Source organism: Watersipora subatra, chromosome 8 (genome assembly GCF_963576615.1).
Source record: "Watersipora subatra chromosome 8, tzWatSuba1.1, whole genome shotgun sequence".
Lineage (NCBI taxonomy): Eukaryota > Metazoa > Bryozoa > Gymnolaemata > Cheilostomatida > Watersiporidae > Watersipora > Watersipora subatra.
In genome coordinates this window covers 59,385,289-59,407,342 of record NC_088715.1, presented here as the reverse complement: position 1 = coordinate 59,407,342, position 22,054 = coordinate 59,385,289, and the positions used below count along the sequence as shown (strand labels likewise).

Below are 22,054 nucleotides of genomic sequence, written 5' to 3'. Positions count from 1 at the left end.
TTGTAATATTCGCTTAAATTTTGACTCGTTTTACCAGGAGGCATTTGCCTCAAAGGTGCTTAGTGAAAGACAGCGCAGCGCGTGGACATAAGTGTGAGAGGTAGGAATAGGAATAAAAAGATTTTTGTTTTGCTTCTAGAAAACATTAAACAGACGGTGACTCTGTGGTGAAATTACGATACTTTGTCTCCCTTTTAAAAGTTATTTTAATATTGTAACTATAATTTGTCGTTCCGATGAACTTTATAGAAGAAAAGTAGTAAAATAAAATGAATGAACTTCATGGGTCAGATGTGGCTCCCGGGTCATAGGTTGGGAGTGGTTGATCACAACCCTCTGTAAAAGTATGTTAAACAGCTTATTGCCCATCGACACAATCGGATTTGTCGGTGATAGCCTACATCATAGTGTACATAGAAGACTGGAACTGAAGCTGAAACATTTTCTTGAGGAACATAAGGAACTTTTTCCAACTCAGTTTTTTCGACGATCAATGATTGCAATAAAATATTGAAATTGTTAACAGCATGCAATTCATACAGTTAAATGAGTGGTTTATAATTTCAAAGTTATTTTAAAATTAAAATAGTGAAACAACACAGTATTTTGAAACCTCTTACAATGTTCAACTGGTGCTGACCGTGTAATTGTCTGATGTAATTGCAAAAACATGAGACAGCAATTCAGATGTGTAATGTACTTTGCTGTTCAGCGAGTTTAAGCTACGAATACCATCTCTTAGTTTGAAACTTTATGCACTGATGAAATAGTTCTGTTTTTGCAAACACTTTAGAAAAGCACTTGCATCATTAGACAATATACACTCACAAAAGCTCAGCATAAGAAAAAGCAACAAATAAATGTTTTGATAAGTTGCAACAGTTAGTCAAAGATCAGCTGAAGTTATTACACACTTCTCTTTTTCACGAAATCGAGAGAAAAAATATCTCTTATGATCACTATATTTATTGCATGTATATATATTATATATATAATATATATTATATATATTATATATAAATAAATATATAAATATATATATATTTTTATTTATTTATTTTTATTGTATATTTCCACGGTGCAGTTAATCTGCAAGTTTGTGCTATCTGTCGGATAGAAAGACAAAAACCTGTAAGTCACGCAAGTTTTGATACTCGCAATTTTGTATCGAATGTTTCATACTTGCAAAAGATAAAAGTGACACTTGAGAATGCTGTGCAAGAAAAAGCCACACAAGCTTTTCCATTTTAGGCACTTATCACATTTCAGTTGTTTCTGTGTTGATTTGAGCAGAAAAGAGTGCGTCTCTGTGACCTCTGGCGTAGAACTCCTCATCTTTTTTAACAAAGTACCCACGTCAATCCGCAACACACGAATCTCCGCTAAAACACCTATTGCACGGCAACTCAATACGCACAATGCCAGATCCACATTATTCACACAATGGAATGGAAACCTGCATTATAATCCTCTAAAACCATGCACCTGGTGAGTTTTGGCAGATGAACAGGTTGGCAGCGCTATAAAAAGAATAACTGCAAGCGTTGGTGCGTATCAACGTTGTACTTCAGGAATTAAATGGATAGTTGACTGATTATTTATGTTACCAGAAATGCCAAATTGCTGATCTTTATCTGAGTCAGTAAACAACAAATACTGTAAATGATTCTGCAAATACATTCACATCTCCATACCAGAAGAATTATCCACTTCGAGTTAGCTAGTGGGGTATATTTTATCAATCAGGTATCACTGCGTTATAATAAAGAGCATCACATTATAAGTGCATGAACTCTGTCGCTCTCGAGGTCTCCTTGCTATCTGTACACTGAGGGAAGACATCGTGGCTCTATACATAGCCTAGCCAAGCCCTCTGTCCTAAGGAGGCTGGATCGTTCTTTCTTAACCAGCTGAACTTTGCTCGGTCGAACTTTTCCTTGAGCCAGCTGACCTGAGTTGGTGGCTGCCCGCTTACATCACAATATTACATGAGTTGAGCTGCTGTTCAAACTGGAGCAAGCTATGTAAAATATGTAAAACTGTTATTGCTATCGTACTTAACGTTGTGGGCTGACCAATCTGCCTTAGCATGTTTTTTACAAGAAAAGCATAACCCTGTTACTTTTTGGTCTCTGAAAATCTATTAATTCAATACTGATTAGACACACCAAATGCAATTCTGGTATTTAAAAAACAGTCAACTTTGTCACCAAATGATTTAAGAATTGCAATGTTTTCCTTTTTCGCACTAAGTAAGGTGTTTACGAATAAACTGCTCTGCTCCATGCATATCAAGGACATTCCAGAAAGGATAATCTTTGTGTATGGCACGCTTGGTGGAGTGTGCCCAAGTGACTCATTTTCTGTCATCTTTTAAAAGCAGAGCCGACTTCTAACCATAGACAGTTTACTGACCATAAACACTTTATATATACCTTTATGAGAAGCATATATATGTATATAAAATATAATTACTTAAGTAAAGCTAATCAATAGTGTAACACAAAGTGTGGAGTTAAAACTATAATTAGTTTAAACAATAGTTTGTACTTAGCTTTAGCTCCTGTCATTTTTGAGAATGCAGTCTATCCCTATTCATTGAGAAGATTTTCTACATATGCCCCAAAAAGTAATGCTTTAAATAAAGAAAAATAGTTCAAAAAATTGATCAAAATCCGCAATTGCTAAATATATTAATCTTATTGTGCTGCGCTGCAAATCAGATAAAAATTTATTATTTTTTCAGCATGTAGAAACTCTTGAAGGATGGGTTGCAGTGGCTAAGTTAATGATTTTTGACGGTAAATTTAGATTTGCCACATTATTCTGAAGCTAAAATGGCCATTATTTTTTTTTAATTTTGACAATTTTACTTCCATTTTTGTAGCAACCATTAAGTTGTAATAAAAAGTATGAATCTTCAACTCACTCAAAGTTACCAGGCATTTGATCAGAAACTTTACTGTTTTTAATGCCGTATCTACACTGCATGTAATGTTATATCTACACTTGTAAAGTTATAGTAACTTGCACTCGTAAAGTGTTATTGTAACTACTTTGGTTTAACTGCGCTAACAACAATGTTATCACAAGAGAAAACTTAGCTTATCTGTGTCTGAGTTAAGGTATTTACACTTATCTGTGCCTAAGTTAAGGTATCTACACTTATCTGTGCCTAACTTAAGGTATCTACACTTATCCAAGCCTGAGTTTAGGTACTTCTACACTTAAATGTGTCTGAGTTAAAGTACATTTAGCTTATCTGTGCCTGAGTCGAGGTGCATCTACACTTATCTATGTCTGAGTCAAGGTACAACTACACTTATCTATGCCTCAGTCAAGGTACATCTACACTTACCTGTGCTTGAGTCAAGGTATATCTGCACTTGTCTGTGTCTGAGTCAAGGTACATCTACACTTATCTATGCCTCAGTCAAGGTACATCTACACTTACCTGTGCTTGAGTCAAGGTATATTTGCACTTGTCTGTGTCTGAGTCAAGGTACATCTACACTTATCTATGCCTCAGTCAAGGTACATCTACACTTACCTGTGCTTGAGTGAAGGTATATCTGCACTTGTCTGTGTCTGAGTCAAGGTACATTTACACGTATCTATGCCTGAGTCGAGGTATATCTACACTTGCATGGTTTACAAATCCTATTTTATGCATACCAGTCTTTAATATCTTCAGAAAAAACTACAAAAAGTTTGTGAATGAATCACTTGTTTACATTTGTAACTTGGAATAAATGTTTTCAGATTTTTATAATAATTACTTTCGATATGCGCAAAAATGAAGTTTTTATCTGTTCTCTGAACATAAAAAGGTATCTTAAACGCTATATGAAATACCATTTATTTGATTTCATTCTCTACTCATTGCCCTTTTTTATGATTCGTGTGAAATAATTTAGGAGCCATTTTTGTTGAAATGAAGTTATTGTCAGTAAAGTGATATATATATTCATAATATATAAGTAGATTTATATTAGTTTGCACTAATATACTGGCTTGCGCTTCTGCCTCCTAATATAAGTTATAATATATAGTAAAAGTATAATATAAGTCCCTATCATTCTAGTTGTTGAGTCGTAATCTTCTGCCGTAGCTCGGCTGAGTTGAGTGAGAGAGCCCACCCAGACACAGGGCTGGCTCTCACCATAATAGTTATGTCTATATCCGTAGCAAGTTTAGGGGGGATATAGAATTTACTGGGGGCTTTTGAAAGCTGATTTTACCTTGATTTCACTATAGAGCAAAGAATAAGGATAATGGATCAATTTTGGTTTACCTGTTGTTTTTATAAACTGGCTACAAGCTATTTAAATGACCTAAGACTAAAATGATATAATGTACTATGAGCAATAGAAGTGCAACAAACCACTCATGTATATAACAAGTGGAAAGCTGGTGATTATCACATAGGCAATTCATGGGCAATTAAATCATTTAAATGTCTGTGTACAGTATAGTTTATTGTACACAGACATTTTAGCAGCCTGCTGTTGACGGTGCTGTTAAGATATGTTTAGGTAGAATCTGTTAATACATGTTAATAATTGTTAATGTCTGTTAATACCTTTCAAAAACCATTAAAACATGTTAACAGGGGTTTAAAGGTATTCAACATCAGTTAACGTATGTTAACGTATGTTAACAGGTGTTGACTGGTTGAAGCCGTAGCTGTGTTTTAAGACGCAGCCAAATATGCACGCATACAACCTATTAGCCAGTTAAAAAAACTGATGTTTCAAGTGACCTTAAATTGTGTGACTCTGTAACAATTTCTGCCTCATGGCAAGGCTTTAACAGATATTAACATCTGTTAACAGCTGTTAGAAAATGATAACATTTGTTAATAACTATAAATATATGTTAGCAAGTGTTAGCATATGTTAACCAAAATGTTAATATCTGTTGAAAAAATGTTAATACCTGTTAACATGTGTTAACAGGGTGACATATGTTAACACTTGTTAACATATGACATATGTTAACACTTGTAAACATATATTTCATATGTTAACACATATTTCATTTGTTAACATTTGTTAGCATATATGAATGTATGCTAGCATATGTTAAAATATATAAATAATTGTTAACATATGTTAATATTTGTTAACACTTGTTAACATATATTAACACTTTTTACATATGTTAACTCTTGTTAACACATGTTAATAGTTGTTAACAAATTTTAAAGTATGTTACATATCTCTGCCTTGCCGTGAGGCAGAGAATCTTACAAAAAGTCACAAAATTTAAGTTCACTTGAAACATCAGTTTTTTGCATATTTGGCTGCGTCTTAAGCCACAGCTCCAGATTCAACCGGTTATTTAATGACAAGTAAGCAAATTACAGATCAGGGTTCAAGACCTCTGCCCAGTGAATAGATGGCATTTTAAACTTGCACAGAGAGCATTTGCTCAATAACTGGCAGCTGAAGCTTTGTCATTTCATGGAATAAAGTTAAATCATTGTTGAAGCAGGTAAACGACTATTTTCACTTTCATTTCCTAGACTTGATTTTAATATCTTTCAAAGCATTTGTAGAACTTTTAAAAATAAAACAACAGTGATACACGGACGAAGTTTGTTGATCAACGTCAGACCTCGCTCTAGTTTGGCAAAACATGACCTACACTTACCTAAATGTTTTACTGACATATACTATGAGCAATAGATCTTTACATTGTCTTTTTATAAATTATCATCGGCTAGAGCTCAAACTAATTTTTGTAAACATTAACACACAATTATTTTTATACATTATTAAATAGCTGGTGAGTAACCATGGTTGTTTTTTAAATTATGATGAAATAAACTTTTAAATTTTAGCCAGCTACACAAAAACTGATATTTCAAATGACCTAAAATTTATCACTTCCTCCTAAAACATTTGTCTTAACAACATGATCTTAACAACATGATGTTAATAACAGCATTATGGTAACAAAATGGTGTTAACAATATGATGCTAACAACATGGTTTTAACAACATTAGATTAACAACAGGGTGTTAACAACATGATGTAGCGGTTACTTTTGTTCAAACATGTCCTGTTATGACCCTTATGGTTATAACATAGCTAACAACACCACCTGTAGATACAAATAAAAATGCTTTTAGGGGATACTTGCCAAGTGTTCTTTTTCAATCTGTGTACTTTCAAGGTCATAAATTAAAAACTCTCAGACTTGATTTGGCAGTAAAACAGGAATTGAGCAAGACCGTTGGCAGGGAAACAGAGATAAAAGAAGTTCTGTCATATTTGTGAGCTTCTGTTCAAAAATTCACAGCGTATCTGCTCCATCTTAAAACATTAATGTGTGCACCAAAATATTCTGGATACTTTGCTCTTTTGCATTTCATTGCCCAAGAGGCATGGTGAGGCTTGCTCGATGAATAAGACACTTGCTCATTCAACTCAATAGTGTCATAAAAAGACCATTTATATTCATTTGCTATGCTGTAATGTTAATACATGAGCCTTTGTGAGAATCCAGTAAACATTTACTTATTATTTTGCCAACCATCAAAAATCTTTTTTGCGCTTCCACATTCTTGTGAACAGCGGTAAAAAGTTGTGGATATTCACCAAGCCTGAAAATCTACATAAAAAGCTTACATTTGACTGCAATAATTTGGTTAGTTGTTAGTGTAACTTGGCAGCAAGAATGAAGAAAAGCGAATTGTGACTAGGTTTATGACAAACATGCTCATCATATTACAGGAGTTGACTACTCCTGTAATAACAGTTTTTTGACCTACTTAATGATCCTTTTTTTACTTACTTTGGTGCTCAAACATTCTGTAGAAATTTCATTGCTCATTTTTAGATGCGAGTCGTTATTTTCTACTAAGTCAATAGAAGTCGATGTGACAGCAAGAATAACAAGTGGCAATTAATTAAATAACTTAACAAATCCTCAATAACTAATGTTGCAATGGCACAATCTTTTATAAACTATTAAATTATAATAAAAATTAAAAACAATAATACATACCGATGAACACCAGCACAAAGTAGTAATTTAGCTTGAAACTTCCATTTCGCACTAAAATACATTTTTGACCATATATAAATAGGCTAATACAAAAATTTTGGCAAATAATAGTTTCCTATTTTAGAATATCTTTGGGAGTTCCACGCAAGAACAATCAATTTTGACATGCTAGGATTACATTAAAAGTTGACTTGTAACAAAATTCACATTACAGTTATTTAGTATTAAAAGGTTCACCATGCCTTACTCTGTTGTGTTGTAGGTACAAAATATGTGGAAATGTGATTACAAGCTCTTAAAAGCTCAAAAACTAACAGGTAATAGCAGTCATCACAAAAACGCCGTAGATTGGAATCTGTTTAGTTCGATGACGTAAATTTTATACAAACAATTTTCAAAGCTGCGTTAAGGTTTACACAAGGATGAATTTTCAGGTAAAATTTTGCAAAAAGATTTGTTTAGACCAAAACGATGGATCTGCCAAAAGTCGTGGGGATCAAGCAATGTTAAGTTTATCGAAATTGTTAAGGGGGAGGATTGATATGATTGGTCAGCTGCTTACTTTGCTTTCTCCCTCTTGGATGAAGCTAGATCTAAGTGTTATTGGTCAGCTTTTCAAAGCTAAGTAAACATTTTCTCTGCGAGTTCCAAAGTCTGCAAACTTATGCAAGTTATAGCTTGGATTATTATTAGGTGAATTGATCAGACTAACAAAATGATCAGAGAAATTCTGGTGAGGTGTGGCCAAGGTTTTATTTAAGTTTAGTCTTCATGTGAACTAGCCTTAGGTTTTCTGTTCGAAGTACAGCAAGGCCTAAACTAAGGCTTGATGTTTTTGTACTATGTTAGGCTATATTGTTCAAAAAGATAACCCAATTCTAAAATCTGCTAATCAATCTCCTGGATCTTAAATATGGCCAAATTTTTCAGTTTTTATATAAGTTTTCCTACATTCTATTACCGACAAACTACTTTTAGAAATGTACTGGTTATACTTTGTTTAATGCACTTTGGTGTTTCATAACACCGAAGTGCATTAAACAAAGTATAACCAGTAAGTATATAAGTATAATTCGGTGTTTTCATGTTTCATATTTTTTATATAAGTACAAAATATTCCGTGCTTAGCACGGAATATTTTGTACTTTTATAAAAAATTTTGTACTTTTATTTGTACTTTTATTGTACTTTTATAAAAAAAAATGAGCTTGAGACTTGCTGTTCTGGTATGCTACAGCCAGGCGCCACTCCACTTAATCCCGGTTCATAGACATACAGTGTAGCGTATAGATTTGAAAGTACTTAGTTTAAGGTATTTTGGCATCACATTTTTCCATAACTAGTCAGTGAACATGTACTACAGTGTATGATATATTCCTAGCGTTGGATCTGTACTTCTAACTAGATAGAAATAAATGAACACCTGTAAAAGTTGGCTATTCAAAAGCAAATCAAAATACTTTCATTAAGGGATTGTCAGAGTGGAGTATGATTTTGTCATAGCAATAGATCACTGAGAGATATGTTATTGGAAACGGCATATATTTGATTCATGTGTTTGGGCCAAGTCCAAGTATGCTGATGAAAGCTGGCCCAGATCTATCAATTGATCAGAATTAAGTTTTGACTGCAAAATAGAATAATTACAAAAGTTAGTGAAGTGGAAATAAAATAGTGACACCTTCATCGAACAATTTATACTGAGAGAGAAGACGACTGCCATATAGTACATGTATAAAGCGCTTTGTTTGAGATGGTCCCTTAAAAACATTTTATGATACTTTTAAATATTATATACGCTAGTATTCTGTTAGTCGCAAGAGCTGCGAGAGATCATCATGAGTGCCAATAAAGCACAGAGAATAACTATGTGCACAATCATTCAATGATACCTGAAGGCAGTTAATTGGTACAGAAATTGGCCTTTCCTGCTCCCATGTTAAATCATATGAGTTTGAACCTCTGAATAAAGCAGTCTTTTTCCAAGCTCCAACTGTAACCTTGGACAGGCGGATGGACACGGCTATTATTATAGTAAATATTTTTATTCAATTTAACTCATTCGCACCCGACGAATTTCTAGGCGATTAGCCCCAGATACCGCTACTTTTTCAGATAATTGTCGTAATTCAAATTACTACTACAGGAGACAGACTTGAGATAATTTATTCAATCAAATTTCAAAAGAACCAACCAAGTCTCCTCTTTCAAAATATATTATATTCATATAGACACCTTGTATCCCTTCTATGTAGATCCGTGCCTCAAAGAAGGTAGTTTCAGGAAATTTCCAATTTTGAAAAAAATTGTCATTTGCTGAAACAAAGTTAGATTTGCACCATAAAAATTACAAAGTATACAATGTTTGACTGAAATTACTCATTTATTACAGACGATACATATTTATGATTATTATTTATACATATGCAGTTAGTCATGAGCATGAAAATCATGAAACTCTAACTTCGAACTTTTCCTCACGAGCATCATCCTTCAAAAAAAATAATAGCAAATCTATATGCCAATATAACTTAAATAAAACATCATAAAAATGTTTCAAATAATAAAAATATGTTCAATAACTCTGTTCTTGACTTTTCAGACTTCATAGACAGCTCTAAGAATCAATATGATCCTATTTAAACTGAAAGATAACGTTGGTCCGACTACGGCTGGCAGCGCGAAGAGTGCATTTTTATTCGAGCTAACGATTCAAATTGGCAAAATGAAAAGCTAATAAAAACTTTGAAACACTAAAAATAATGTTTTGATTTGATTTATGCAATCTTTCAATGTCTTCCCACTTTTGAATCTGCATATTTACTTCTGGAGTTGAAAAAAATTATCACGAACGATAAAATTTCAAGTCGGCAGGATGATTTCCGGTTTTGGTTGAACCTGAGATGGGTGTACTAATTTGGTTATAACTTTTGTCAGAGACGTCATATAGGCATATTTTAAAATTTGTCTGATTGGCCAGACATTTTTCTTTCTAACTAATCAAAATTATTCTTTTATAATTAAAAAATAATGACGCAAGGAGTTGGAAAATTTCAGACGCGAGTTAACTCGCCTTGGGTGCATAGCAACATTATAAATATGCGAGTTAACTCGCGCCTGGGTGCGAATGAGTTAAAAGATTGAAAAAGTTAGTCTGAGTGGGTCACAGCAAGTTTATTAAACTTTGAGATCACAACAATGAGATGTTGGCTCATGTATGCAGTTTAGTAGCTACAGGGAAGAGAACAGTTATTAATATAGCAAAAGTGCAGCCATTAATGGCCAAGTGAAATCAATCCCTTTTGGAATGTTTTTATGATGCTCTATATTTCATTAAACATGAAAATGTGGGATTGGTTATAAATTGTTGCTTGTACAAGTAAGCATGCAACCTAGGGAATGTTGAAAGATTCCACAAGCCAAGAACCTTACCCCATAGTACTGCAGCGTTATAAGTAGCAGTCATGGCTGAAAGGACTTTTGATTTGAAGATGGACATTCTTTCACCAAAACAAAAAGCTGTCTATCTATATTATTATTGTTATATACATGTATATACTATATTATTCACCATTTCCCTTCCACCTGTTCAACTATTTTATCATAAAGAGCAAAGAAAAAGAATGACAACGATTCAGAGAGTTCTAAGGGTGTTATGATGTTGCCGATTAGCTCAGTTGGTTAGAAAGCCTAATAAGCTGAATGCCATGGGTTCAAGCTCCATATTGACCAAAATTTTAGTCAACTCATTAATTGCATGTACAAAATTTTGTGATTGCATAAAACTTGTCACATTTAAAACAGCAGTTAATATAATGCAAAGTTAAAGGGCTTTGACACCCACCAAGCACTTTATGATTTGTGACAATTTAACATTGATTCAAAAGTCACATTTTAGAAACGACGAATCTGTGAGTCCTTTGAAATGAATCAATCTTAAATAAAGCTGATTTCAGAATTAACTTAGATGAAAATGGTAATCTGTCCAATGAGAATCATTGATTTCAGCAAACCAAATATATATAAACTAGAAATTCCACTGTCATACAGCCCGCGACCAAAGTGATATTGGAAAAAATAAAGGGTACTGATGGTTGAGAAATGCAATATTAGCAGTCAAATGGCACTGCAGTGCAATAGGATAACTGCGATGGCAGCTGTAATGTACTGGGTGTGGGTGTTATTATATACAACAAACAGCAATAATGAAAAGAAAAGATTATATGTTTATATCTCTCCCCCTGCAATAGGAGAAATGCAATATTGGCCAATATTAGAAGTAAAATGCACTGATATTATTAGAATAACCAATATTATTAACATAGTAATAATATAAAACCAATGCACAATTTTGTTTACATTTCAAAACGTCATAGCTAACAATATCACAAAGTTGTGATATTTATATAGATTTTTAGAAATTCTGTACTACGTAGTCATTGTTCTGTAGTCATCCAAACTTATAATTAGTTATTGTAATAATCTCATAATAACCGTTAGAAAAATATCATTGTCATTTTCTTTACTTACACTGCGTTGGACATCAGTTAGAATACCAAAGTACTCAAAATTGTCTAAAATGTCAGTTACTTTGAAATCGGCAAAAAATGAAACGATTTCACTACTCCTAACTTAATTACAAAAACCTTTGGCAATTCGACAATGCTATAGACTGTTGAAACATGCAAATTATTTTTTTCGTGAAATGCACACGACTTAATCGTTCTATTCTCTGTCGCTCGACGTTTTAATTTCCGTTCTCAACTTTGATAAAAGTGAGGCTTAGCAAGTTTTAATAACGATTTTTGGCCAAATAAATCTGTCTATTTATGTATAATCCGATCAGATAGGTTAGTTTTAGGAATTTGCGGTAACCTTTCACAGGCTTGGTAACATATTTAAATAGGTTTATATGCGTTTTGTATCATTATTATACTTAAACGACTTTACTGAAAAATAGTTAAATTTGTTGATAGGATTTCGTTACAAGGGTTTGGTGACGGCCGTTAACGGATAATTTTTCGGGAGTTGTGTGCACATGGGCAGTTATCATAAATCTCCCAAACCAATCGCTTCGCTCGTGTTTGGTCGTGGGATTATTTCTCATTCGTTCAATAAGAAGGCTAATAAATGGATAAAGCAGTAGTTGTCATTCAAGTTGTTTGCAATCAATTAGTGAATGTAATTAGCCAATAATAGGTCAATAGGTAAGTTCTTGTTATGAGAATTGTCCTATTATGAAGCTAATAATATATCAATGCACATAAACAATAGTATCTTCTCCAAGTATCTTTTAATAGTTTGGTTGCCAATTTTTATGATTAAATCACATTTTCTTGAGATGTCACTAATTATTACAGATATGCTTATGATAACATGAATGCACGCTGCCATGAGATGTCACAAAAATTAAACCAAACCTTTCTATTATAGAACAGATCTATAATTATTAAGTAAATATAAAACTTCATGCGTGACTGCAACAAGAAGAAAGTGATACTGTTTATTAAGCGTGAAACATTTTCATTTTTATCTCGTCAAATGATCAGTATTAAGTTTTGCATGCAAAACAAAATTATTACAAAAGTTTGTAATAATTTATAAATATTATAAAAATTAGTGGAATTTTTTATTGTTTGTATCGTAACAGATGCTCTAATAAAGTGCTACCTCTCATTGAATTAGCCTTGGTTCTTTGAGGAAACATAGTGTGAGTTACATTATGTTACCATACCGTAATTTTGTTTATAGAATTCAGTTTCCAGAAGCAGAATCACAGACTGTTTGTGGATCAAACACAGTCCTGTGAAATTTTTGCTGTAATAAATGCATGAAGTAAAAGACAATGCCAGCAATAAAATTTATAGTTTGGTAAGAGAGAAAAACATATGATCTCTTTTGGCAACCTGAATTGTCTGCATGCAATTGAATGACAATTTCTAGCAAAAAAATGTAAAATGAAAATGTTTTAGTAACCATTTGCCAAAATGGTTGTCATCTATTTAGCTTTGATATGAAAAGTTTTTCTTTGTTGTCAATGACATATCTGTCATGTTATGTCACGTGTGTACATATTAAGGTCAATATTCAAATATAAAACTCAAAAACATTATTTTACGTCCAAAATAATGAGTTTCTGTATTGGTTGGTAAAAGTCTTCAAAAGTGGCGAGGTTCAACACTTCGGTATAGCAATATCTATTACTGTAGCTGAAAGCCTTCGTTACTCAGTCTTGCTGCGCTCCCTCTCATTTTCTGCTAGAGATTTTTTGTAGCCTCAGTACTCTGAGTAGCACCCGCTGTAAGATATTTTGTACTTTTCAATTCAGACACCAGAAGAAATGACATCTGGAAACTACAGCCTTGTAATAGCAGCTTACTCAGACTCACTCCTCCTTGGGCTAATTTTTAGAAATGAGACAGAATTATTCTACGAAAACAAACAGGTTTCTGTCTTCATTACAACGAGTAAACCATTCTACAGGAGAGGAGAAACAGGTCAGCAGAGCAACTTGACTTCTTAAAACCTGTGAAATATTTTCAAATAAAGAAAATTGAAAAGCTTGACCTCAGAAAGAAGTTTGTAAATTTGCACATATTTTTAATAAAATTATTCAAGTTTGATGAGTTGTAATATACGAGTTAGATTTATTCTGTTTTAATTTCAAATTAATTGAATTGTCATGAATTTTATCTAAGTATTTAGGTGTGCTGATCTATCACATCTAGTAAAGGTATTTAGGTATTTTGTAGTTGAATTTCGGATTATCCCAGTTCAAAAAAACCTGAAGCCTATAAGCGAAGCCATGGATATTCGAATCAAGGTTAGTATCAATTATTACATCCTGACACGTGTGCTAAGCACATTTTTATATTAGCTTTGATCTGTGTTTAAGTGTTTTTATATGACAACTTTTTAGCATATTGTAAGGACCTTCTCTGTTAAAAAATCGTGTGTCTGTTAGCTATAAAAGCTGGCACAGGAATTATAGAATTAGTAAGAGTCAACATGTTCAGCTCCTACGCTGAATGTCATGGGTTTGAATCCTGCATGAAACAATCTTTTTTCAACCTCCACCTGTAACTTTAGAGACAGATGGACAGACACGGCTCTTATTATAGTAAGAATTTTATTCAATTTAAAAGATTGATAAAATAAGTCAGAGTGGGTCACAGCAAGTTTATTAAACCTTAAGATCACAGCGTTGAGATGTTGGCTTATATATGCAGTTTAGTAGCTACATGGAAGAGAACAGCTATTAACATAGCAAAAGTGCAGCCATTAATGGCCAAGTAAAGTTAATCACTTCTAGAATGTTCTTATGATGCTCTATACTTCATTAAACATAAAAATGTGGAATTTGTTATAAATTGTTGCTTGTACAAGTAAGCATACCACCAAAGAACTGTTAAAAGATATGACAAGTCAAGCCATTTTTCCCATAGTACTGCAGAGTTCTTAGTGACAGTCAAGCCTAGAAAGAATTTTGGGATTGAATATGAGCATTGTTTTACCAAAAAAACAGTTGTCTATTTATGTTATTGGCCATTGTCATATGTTTTTTGCTTTTTATGTCACAGGACAAGATAATAAAGTTTGACACAATTATTCTGAGACTTTGAAGCGTGTTGTAACATGGCTGATTAGCTCATTTGGTTAGAACATCAGTCTAGTAAGCTGAAAGTCACAGGTTTAAGCCCCGTGTAAACTAAATGCTTAAAAATACTTTCTTAGTGTCTTATTTAGACTGTCAGAAAATCTATTGATTGATAATTGCTTAATGCCAGAGTATCTATTTACTGTTTACAAAGGCTGCTTAGATAGGGTACATTAGGCTATGGCTGGAACCCGTATGCTTAGATGCACATGCTCTGTCGAAAAACTGCTTCCAGGTTTCAGTGTTGATTTTTTTCAATGAATGGCTGACCAAATGTTTTATAATAATTTGACAGGACCCCCACGGCGTTGTAGTCAGGGAGTGGTTCTCTGAGCACACAAATGCGGGTGGGGTGGTAAGCCTTTCCTACCCACTCAACAAACAGTACCTCTTATTCTCCCAATGGACAATCGAAGTCGAGTGCTTATTTCAGATCTATACTAAACCCTTCCTTGTTGATGAATGGTGTAAGTTGTTTTCTCTCGTCTAAAAGATTGATAAAAGTGAGTCTTCAACGATAAAAGACAATTACAAAAGACCCTAAATTATAATAGCTGTAGATATAGTGTGTGAACAACCCTTGGAAATCCAGTATGTCTTTTTAGCTTACTGCAATCAGAGGCTATGTGTGTTTCTATGAAACTATGACTCTGTAATCGTAGCTAGACATATCTGAGTCCAGTGACAAGAAAACCTCAACGACTGGAAACATGCCCAGTTGCAAGAAGCAATTTAAGGTTTCATGTCATTCTGTCACCTCCGGTGACCTTTCAGAGGAGTTGACCCCCAAACTGTTGTGTGCAGGTCAGGGTTTTAGACCAGGACCACGGCTGCTCTCACTACGCGCTAACATTTTTTACAGATCCTGTTTTGAGATTCATCAATGTTACTATGCCATCAAGTATGTTCTCCGACAGCCTTGGACTGGCAGGAGTGGCTGAGGCTAGGTAGGTTGGGAGACCAGCTCTGCTAGACAATTGTTGTTGCTGCGCTCTATGAGGTGTTATAGCAGCAATACAAGATTACCTTTAAAAGTTAGAAGCTACAGCTTCAGAATTTTCTGCAAGCTAAATTCATCATACAGTTTATAGTTTAGCAAAATCATTTTTATGGAGTTTATAGAAGTTCTATAGTTTTGTCAAAAAGACCTCACGGTAGATGCTCTCCGGCTTAAAAAAAAGGTCAGTGACCGCAGAGTGCCAGTTTTATTTATTCATAGAGTTACTGCATGTCGAAAAGTGCAGGAATAAAAAAATGATGATCTTGACATGGATATAATGAGTTTCACTTGCTCCGACTCACGGCATCCCAGCTTGAAAAATAATGAAATTATAACCTAAAAAGAAAAAACATTCAGGCATCTCAACAACTGTTCTCATATCAACACAAACATAAAATATAATGGCTTGTTAGAACTATACACTTTTAATTATTTTGTCCTTAATCACTCGTTTAAATTATTTAGTGATTTGTTTTTCAAACCAATATAACAGCCACCTTTTCTTTAGATGAGTGCCTTGTTTGTAGTTGTAATATATTTCAACTTGAACAGTCCAATTATTAAAAAATCAATATTATTGGGCATGCGTTTAAATTGCCTAGCTTATTTTCTGTTTTTCTTCGTGATTCTTTGCTTGTTTTAATTCACCCACCTGACAGTGATGTGAAATGACTAAAGGATTATTCTCTGAAAGCTGCCGTATTTAACTCTTTGTGCTATAAAAAGTGTGTTGCTGTCCTTTTAAGTACACCTGTCATTATCATCAGAGGCATCACTGATATTTCTGTTGAAGATGTATTTTTGATCACACAAAGATTTGCTCTACTGTGTGCATCTCTATCATGATTTTAAACAGGTGGAACAATCAATTGAAGATTATCGGGAACGCAACTCTAAAGCTTGAAGTGATTTCTTTGTCTGGTGAGAAGTATACGCCAATAGTCAGGAAGATTGACTACGTAAGTATGAAAGCTTTCTTCTCTTATAACCTAGAAACTTACTGCGTGTAAATTTTCGCCCTGCATTTTAGGTTTCATGACCTAAAATATTTACATATTTAACAGTTATTTTTCTAAATATAGCTACTAGGCTCTCTTTTAAAGGCAATACATTCCCCAATGTTGTTGCATACCATTGAGCAAAGGTTTGACATTTTCAGCAGTTATTTTTTATAGCTTTATTTTTTATATAACTAGTTTATATTATTATAACTTGTGAAGCGGCAAAAGAGGTTGATATTGCACATTTTCATGATCTAAGACAAAAATATATTCACAGAGTGTCCCATGTCGTGAATGGTTTGGGTGGGTAAATTAAATGCTGAACAGCTTCAAGGAGTTTTAAGTTTTATATCTTACCAATTGCTTTCATTGACGAAGTACTTACAATTGCAATGACTTCTTTTCTTGTGACAGACTTCTTACCTATCTTTATCTACTGTATCAAAAAAAAACAACTTTGTGTGTGTAGGTGAGTGACTGCTTAATTTTAATCTCTGCCCCCTGTAGAGTTCGTTATTCACTTTTCGCTCTCGTACCAAAAATTCAATTTTTTGGCAAGTATTTCAATTACAGAGAATAAAAAATATATATTTAGTTGCTGCTGTATTTTAGCAAGTTTTTTTATCATTTTGGTATTTTTTAAAAACTACTTATCATATTACGGAAATCGTCTATCTTTGGAGTGATAAATTTCTGACATGCTAATTGATCTTTTTTCTGACTAGTTTTTGTGCTCAGATTGCAAAAACTTTTCACTTATGTTTCGGTGAAAGATTTGATTTTCTGCTAACGTAATGAAAGTTGTTGATGTAATCTGATAGCAGGATGAATGAAAGCAATTTATGACATAGTTTAACAAAGCTTCCACATTTAGTACAGTTATGACACATTCTTTAATATGCTGCAAAATTATTATAAAATTTAACAATAGTAATACATACCGACTAGCATCGGAACATCTCATGATGCAAAGCAGATAAGACTTAAACACTTTCAAGATAAAAAAGTTGTTCTTCTGCTTAGGAATGAGATCAAAAAAAGTTATCTTAAATAACTAGCGTAAAGTTACTAAGACTAAAATATCAGTTGTTAAAAACTAATATACCACAAAACCTCTAATTGAACACCACTTCTATTTGACCGCCACAATAAGAGAAGAATGAAAAAATAGCGCAAAATGGCATTCAATTAGAGGTTTTACAGTACTTCATGGTTTCATGTTCTAAAGTGACTTCTACTAGCTGACCAGCTCAGCTTTTACGAAATTTGATGCATGTTGTCGTTAACTTTGAAGGCAATGGCTTTCTTACAGAAGAAGTTATCCTAATGATAGCCTGAGACTATGAATAAGCAGGATGATTGCTTTTAGGATTTTTAGGCATACTGATGGGTGCTGAAAAGCACCCATCAGTATGCTGAAAATTAGCAGTAGTGTCAGTTGTCTCCTCTACAGCCTGACAACTCTGTATAGTGTTCAAGAGGCGTTCTATTACATGTATTGTTTACAAGTGTTATCAGTGTTTTAGCTATTGAACTATAATCAGCAAGAGTACACTACTCACTATAGTTATAGTTACTAAGTCTATGCTTAAGGTGTGTTCACATAAGGACCATTTGTCGGAGTTGTGTTTCCACTGAGGGAGCTGGAAGTAAAATAGCTTCTAGACTGTTTATGATTTGAAATACCTTTATCAAAGACTTTACATTAAACCAATTCAAACTTCGGTTATACAAAATCGGACACCTTTTTAGCCAATAAACTTCAGCATCATTCCATTTGCTTGTATGTTCGGTGCTATTAACATCGCTAGATATGATTGGTCAACTCTATGTTGTACTCTGTCAATGGCGGCTTAGAAAAATAGACAAACATTCAGCACTTCAAGAATTTTGTGTTGGTGACTCAAACAAAGCCATTTTCAAAACCTTCTTTTGTCTTACACTAAACAGACTTTGTCGCTGTAAAAGCAACTCTGATTGTAAATGCACTTTTTGGTTCCCATTTTATTTATTCATCTGGCAATTTGCCTAAAAATATTCTTATATTTCAGTTCACCGGAAGAATCAACTTTATGTTTGAAAGAAAAGAAATTGAAGCAGTTGCGGGAGGCCCCAATAGTCTTATAGGGAAGGAGCTGAAGGTGACACTGTCAGCTCAAGAGTGGTGGATAAATACCACACAGTCAGGATCTCAGTCTGCAATCGTCTATGATAAACATCCCGCGATAAAGTTTCTAGAAGGTTCTGCAATGACTTTCCAGCCAGACCAACCATTTAGTGTTCACGTAAGACATATTGCATCTGATAGCTCCTGCACGTTACCGCTTGTTAGTACTCTCTTTGTAGCTGTTTAGAATTTATAAGCAAATGGTATTTAATTAAATTCTTTGTAACCAGACAATTCACAGTGTTCATGTGTGTGTAGTCCATCAAAGATCGTGTATGATGTCTGTTTAGCTTACTGCAAGCACAAGTTCTGTGTGTGTTTTTAAGAGCACTGTTACACAAGCAATAGCTCTGTAATCTTGGCTAAACAAGTCTAAGTCTAGTGGTAAGGGAACCTTGATGACTGGAGAAGTTGCAATGTTGCAAAGAGCAATTTAGGTTTGAATGTTATTGCTGTCACCAGCCCGGATCCTTTTTAGTAATTAAACCTCAATCTGCTGTCTACGGGTCAGCAGATTGGGGTCTATTGTCTATTGTCGATTGGTCAGCAGATTGTTCAATACTTCTAGGTATGTACTGACAGAAAAGCGTTCCAATCATATTTAGTTCAAACTCTAATAACTTACTGTTTCTTTATTTGTAGCTTTTCACAGCATTTATTGAGAAGTTTAAAAATATTCCTACAACATTATAAAAAATCACTATTGGTTTGAACATATGGTTTGTTCATCCATGCAACAACAATTAGTCTTAATTGGCTTTACAGTGTTTCATACATCAGTTTATATCTCCAAGATTAACATGTTCTCTTGACTGGCGTTGCATAACAACCATTGCTTCCCCGATATGCTCTCGAAACATATAGAGGCTGCAAAGGTTGCATTACAACCCCTGCTGCCCCCATATGTTTAGAGATTTAAAAAAAAGCAGAAATGAGACTGTTTGTAGAGAATACAGGTTCTATTTATCATGTCTAATATGAGGCTGGTAAAGATTTAAACTGAGAAAGACCAATGCAATACATGAGAATGTGAGAAAGATAAAACAACATTAAATGGAGCGATAATAACAGTGAATAAAAATCAGCAATTTTGCCAAACATTCTTTGATATGAAAGCTTTTGTGTAAATGTACCTCTTTTGCTCTGTATACGGGAAAAATCAAATTTGATAGTTGACAGGCACCAAACTGTTCCAGAGTGTTAGCATCGAATGGCTCTGAACCAAACAAGTTTGAAAATTTTAAAAATAGTAACTAACAAAGCAAAAAGCACATTTGACATGTAATTTAGCTTGTCAAACAAGCAATTGTCATGGTAACATACTTGAAAGCTTGGCAGTGAAGGCTTTTATAGAAGAGTTGTTTGCTGTTGTTGTTGTTGTTGTTGTTGTCATTGTCGTTGTTGTTGTCATTGTTGTTTGTTACCATACCAAGCAAAATATAAAAATACATGTACCAAGCAGGTATGGTTGTGTCTTGCATCCTTCCAAGACGACTCATCGTGCCTACAAGCCAAACTACGCATGGTCTGCAGTTAGTGTGTCACAATAACCAGCTAATATTAAAAGCGGACCAGCATTCCAATGTTTCAGTAAAAAACTCACTTTTATAACAAAAATAAATTTGGGAAGATTTTGAAATGGGTTAAGCCATTTACAGCACATGCATTTTATGCTTTGTATTATCTATAATCCGTGTGAGGTAAACATTCTCAGAATGGATTATTTACAATGTATGGGCATCTGCTGCACTGATTTTCATGGCCTACTGCAATGTATATATAACAAAATTTTAAACTTGATCCAATTTTTCTAGCATCACGTAAGCATTGCAGAGGTGGTCCAAGTGCTTAACCAGCATTGAAATTTTAGCAAATAAGATTTTTACTGGAGAGAAGGTTTGAGAATAGTGTAATTTTAGTATGGGCTGACTCCATTGGAAGTTTCAAATTCCTACAAACATTTAATAGACAAGAGAACCCAACTCTAAAATAAAAACTAATACTGCTAAAAGTATAATACCATAAAATCTAATGCTTTTGGTAAAAAAAGTGCTTTGAGAGGGTTTTGTAGATATAGCAATTTTTTAAACAGAGTTTGTTTCTGGTGTTATAAAAAACAACATTAAACTAACTTTTATAACAAGAATAGTCGCAATTTAGCTTCAGCTCTTTAAAAGCACAGCCACTTTCACCAGATTTGTCATAGACATCAATATGTTTCATTCAAACTTTGTGCTATGGATATAGTTTTGTACTAAAGTTCCCATGAATGAATGAATTGACGTTGCTAACAATTTACACATATTCATGGCAGATAGCGGCTCAGCATGGGGATGGATCTCCTGTGGCAGTTAAGAACCCAAACCGGAAGATCATGGTGACAGTCACCAAAGCAAGTAATTCTGGTAATGATGAAACTTGGACAGAAGAAGTCGAACTTTCTGCTGAGGGTAGTGTTGCAGAGCTATGGCTCTATCCTACAGACGCTACACAAAGATTTTCCTTAAAGGTGTGTAAGAATTTTGATAAATGACTGTAAATGGGTTCAGACTATCTAAAAGTGCAAGCTCTATGGTGGACGTTGGACTTATGATAAGCAAATGAGATCTAATTTTGAAGTTTAAATTATATTAAAACTGAGGGAATACCTCTATAGAAATTTTGTCTTTAATCAATAGAGTGAAAAACAGTTTTTGAAAAAAGTAAACTAAACCACTCACGTCAGAGTCATTAGAAGTCATCAAAGGTCATCAGGTTAAAAAGCAGTTTAGATTGAATACTAAAACAATACTGCACGAAGTTAAGCACATTGCCAAGAGCTTTCAAAGTGGACAAGTCTAAATAAAGCTTACAAAAGAGGATAACTCTAGTATATACAATGAGCCTACAAATGTTTGTGGATAGAGGTTTGCTATAAAAAGTAACAAGGTTTCTCTCTCTCCTTAAAAGGAGGTACGAAATTGGATAGTCAAACTCAAACATCTTGTTGCTATGACTGTCTGAGTATAAATCACTTTTATTTTATAAGGGAGACATCTGTGGCCTGTAATCCGTAAGTAGAATTAGTTATTTCCAACTAATACTAATTTAAAACTGTAAAACCTTGCGATTTGCTTTCAAAAGTTCATTTTCAGACACTGAAAACTTATTAAGTAGTACATACATGCACAGGTTGGTGAGTTTTGTTATTGTATCATTTCTTTTGTATTTCCAT

At 33.8% G+C, this 22,054-nt stretch overlaps 1 protein-coding gene across 1 annotated transcript in view; it reads left to right on the top strand.

Annotated features, from left to right (window-relative positions):
* LOC137402795 (CD109 antigen-like) overlaps positions 1 to 22,054 on the top strand; it is a 63,994-nt gene that overhangs the window by 10,248 nt on the left and 31,692 nt on the right. Inside the window, exons 4-10 of the mRNA XM_068089301.1 lie at positions 13,344 to 13,512; positions 13,768 to 13,838; positions 14,968 to 15,139; positions 15,535 to 15,619; positions 16,529 to 16,631; positions 18,725 to 18,958; positions 21,155 to 21,349. Coding sequence (XP_067945402.1) covers positions 13,344 to 13,512; positions 13,768 to 13,838; positions 14,968 to 15,139; positions 15,535 to 15,619; positions 16,529 to 16,631; positions 18,725 to 18,958; positions 21,155 to 21,349 — 1,029 coding nt within the window. The remainder of the gene's footprint in view (positions 1 to 13,343; positions 13,513 to 13,767; positions 13,839 to 14,967; positions 15,140 to 15,534; positions 15,620 to 16,528; positions 16,632 to 18,724; positions 18,959 to 21,154; positions 21,350 to 22,054) is intronic.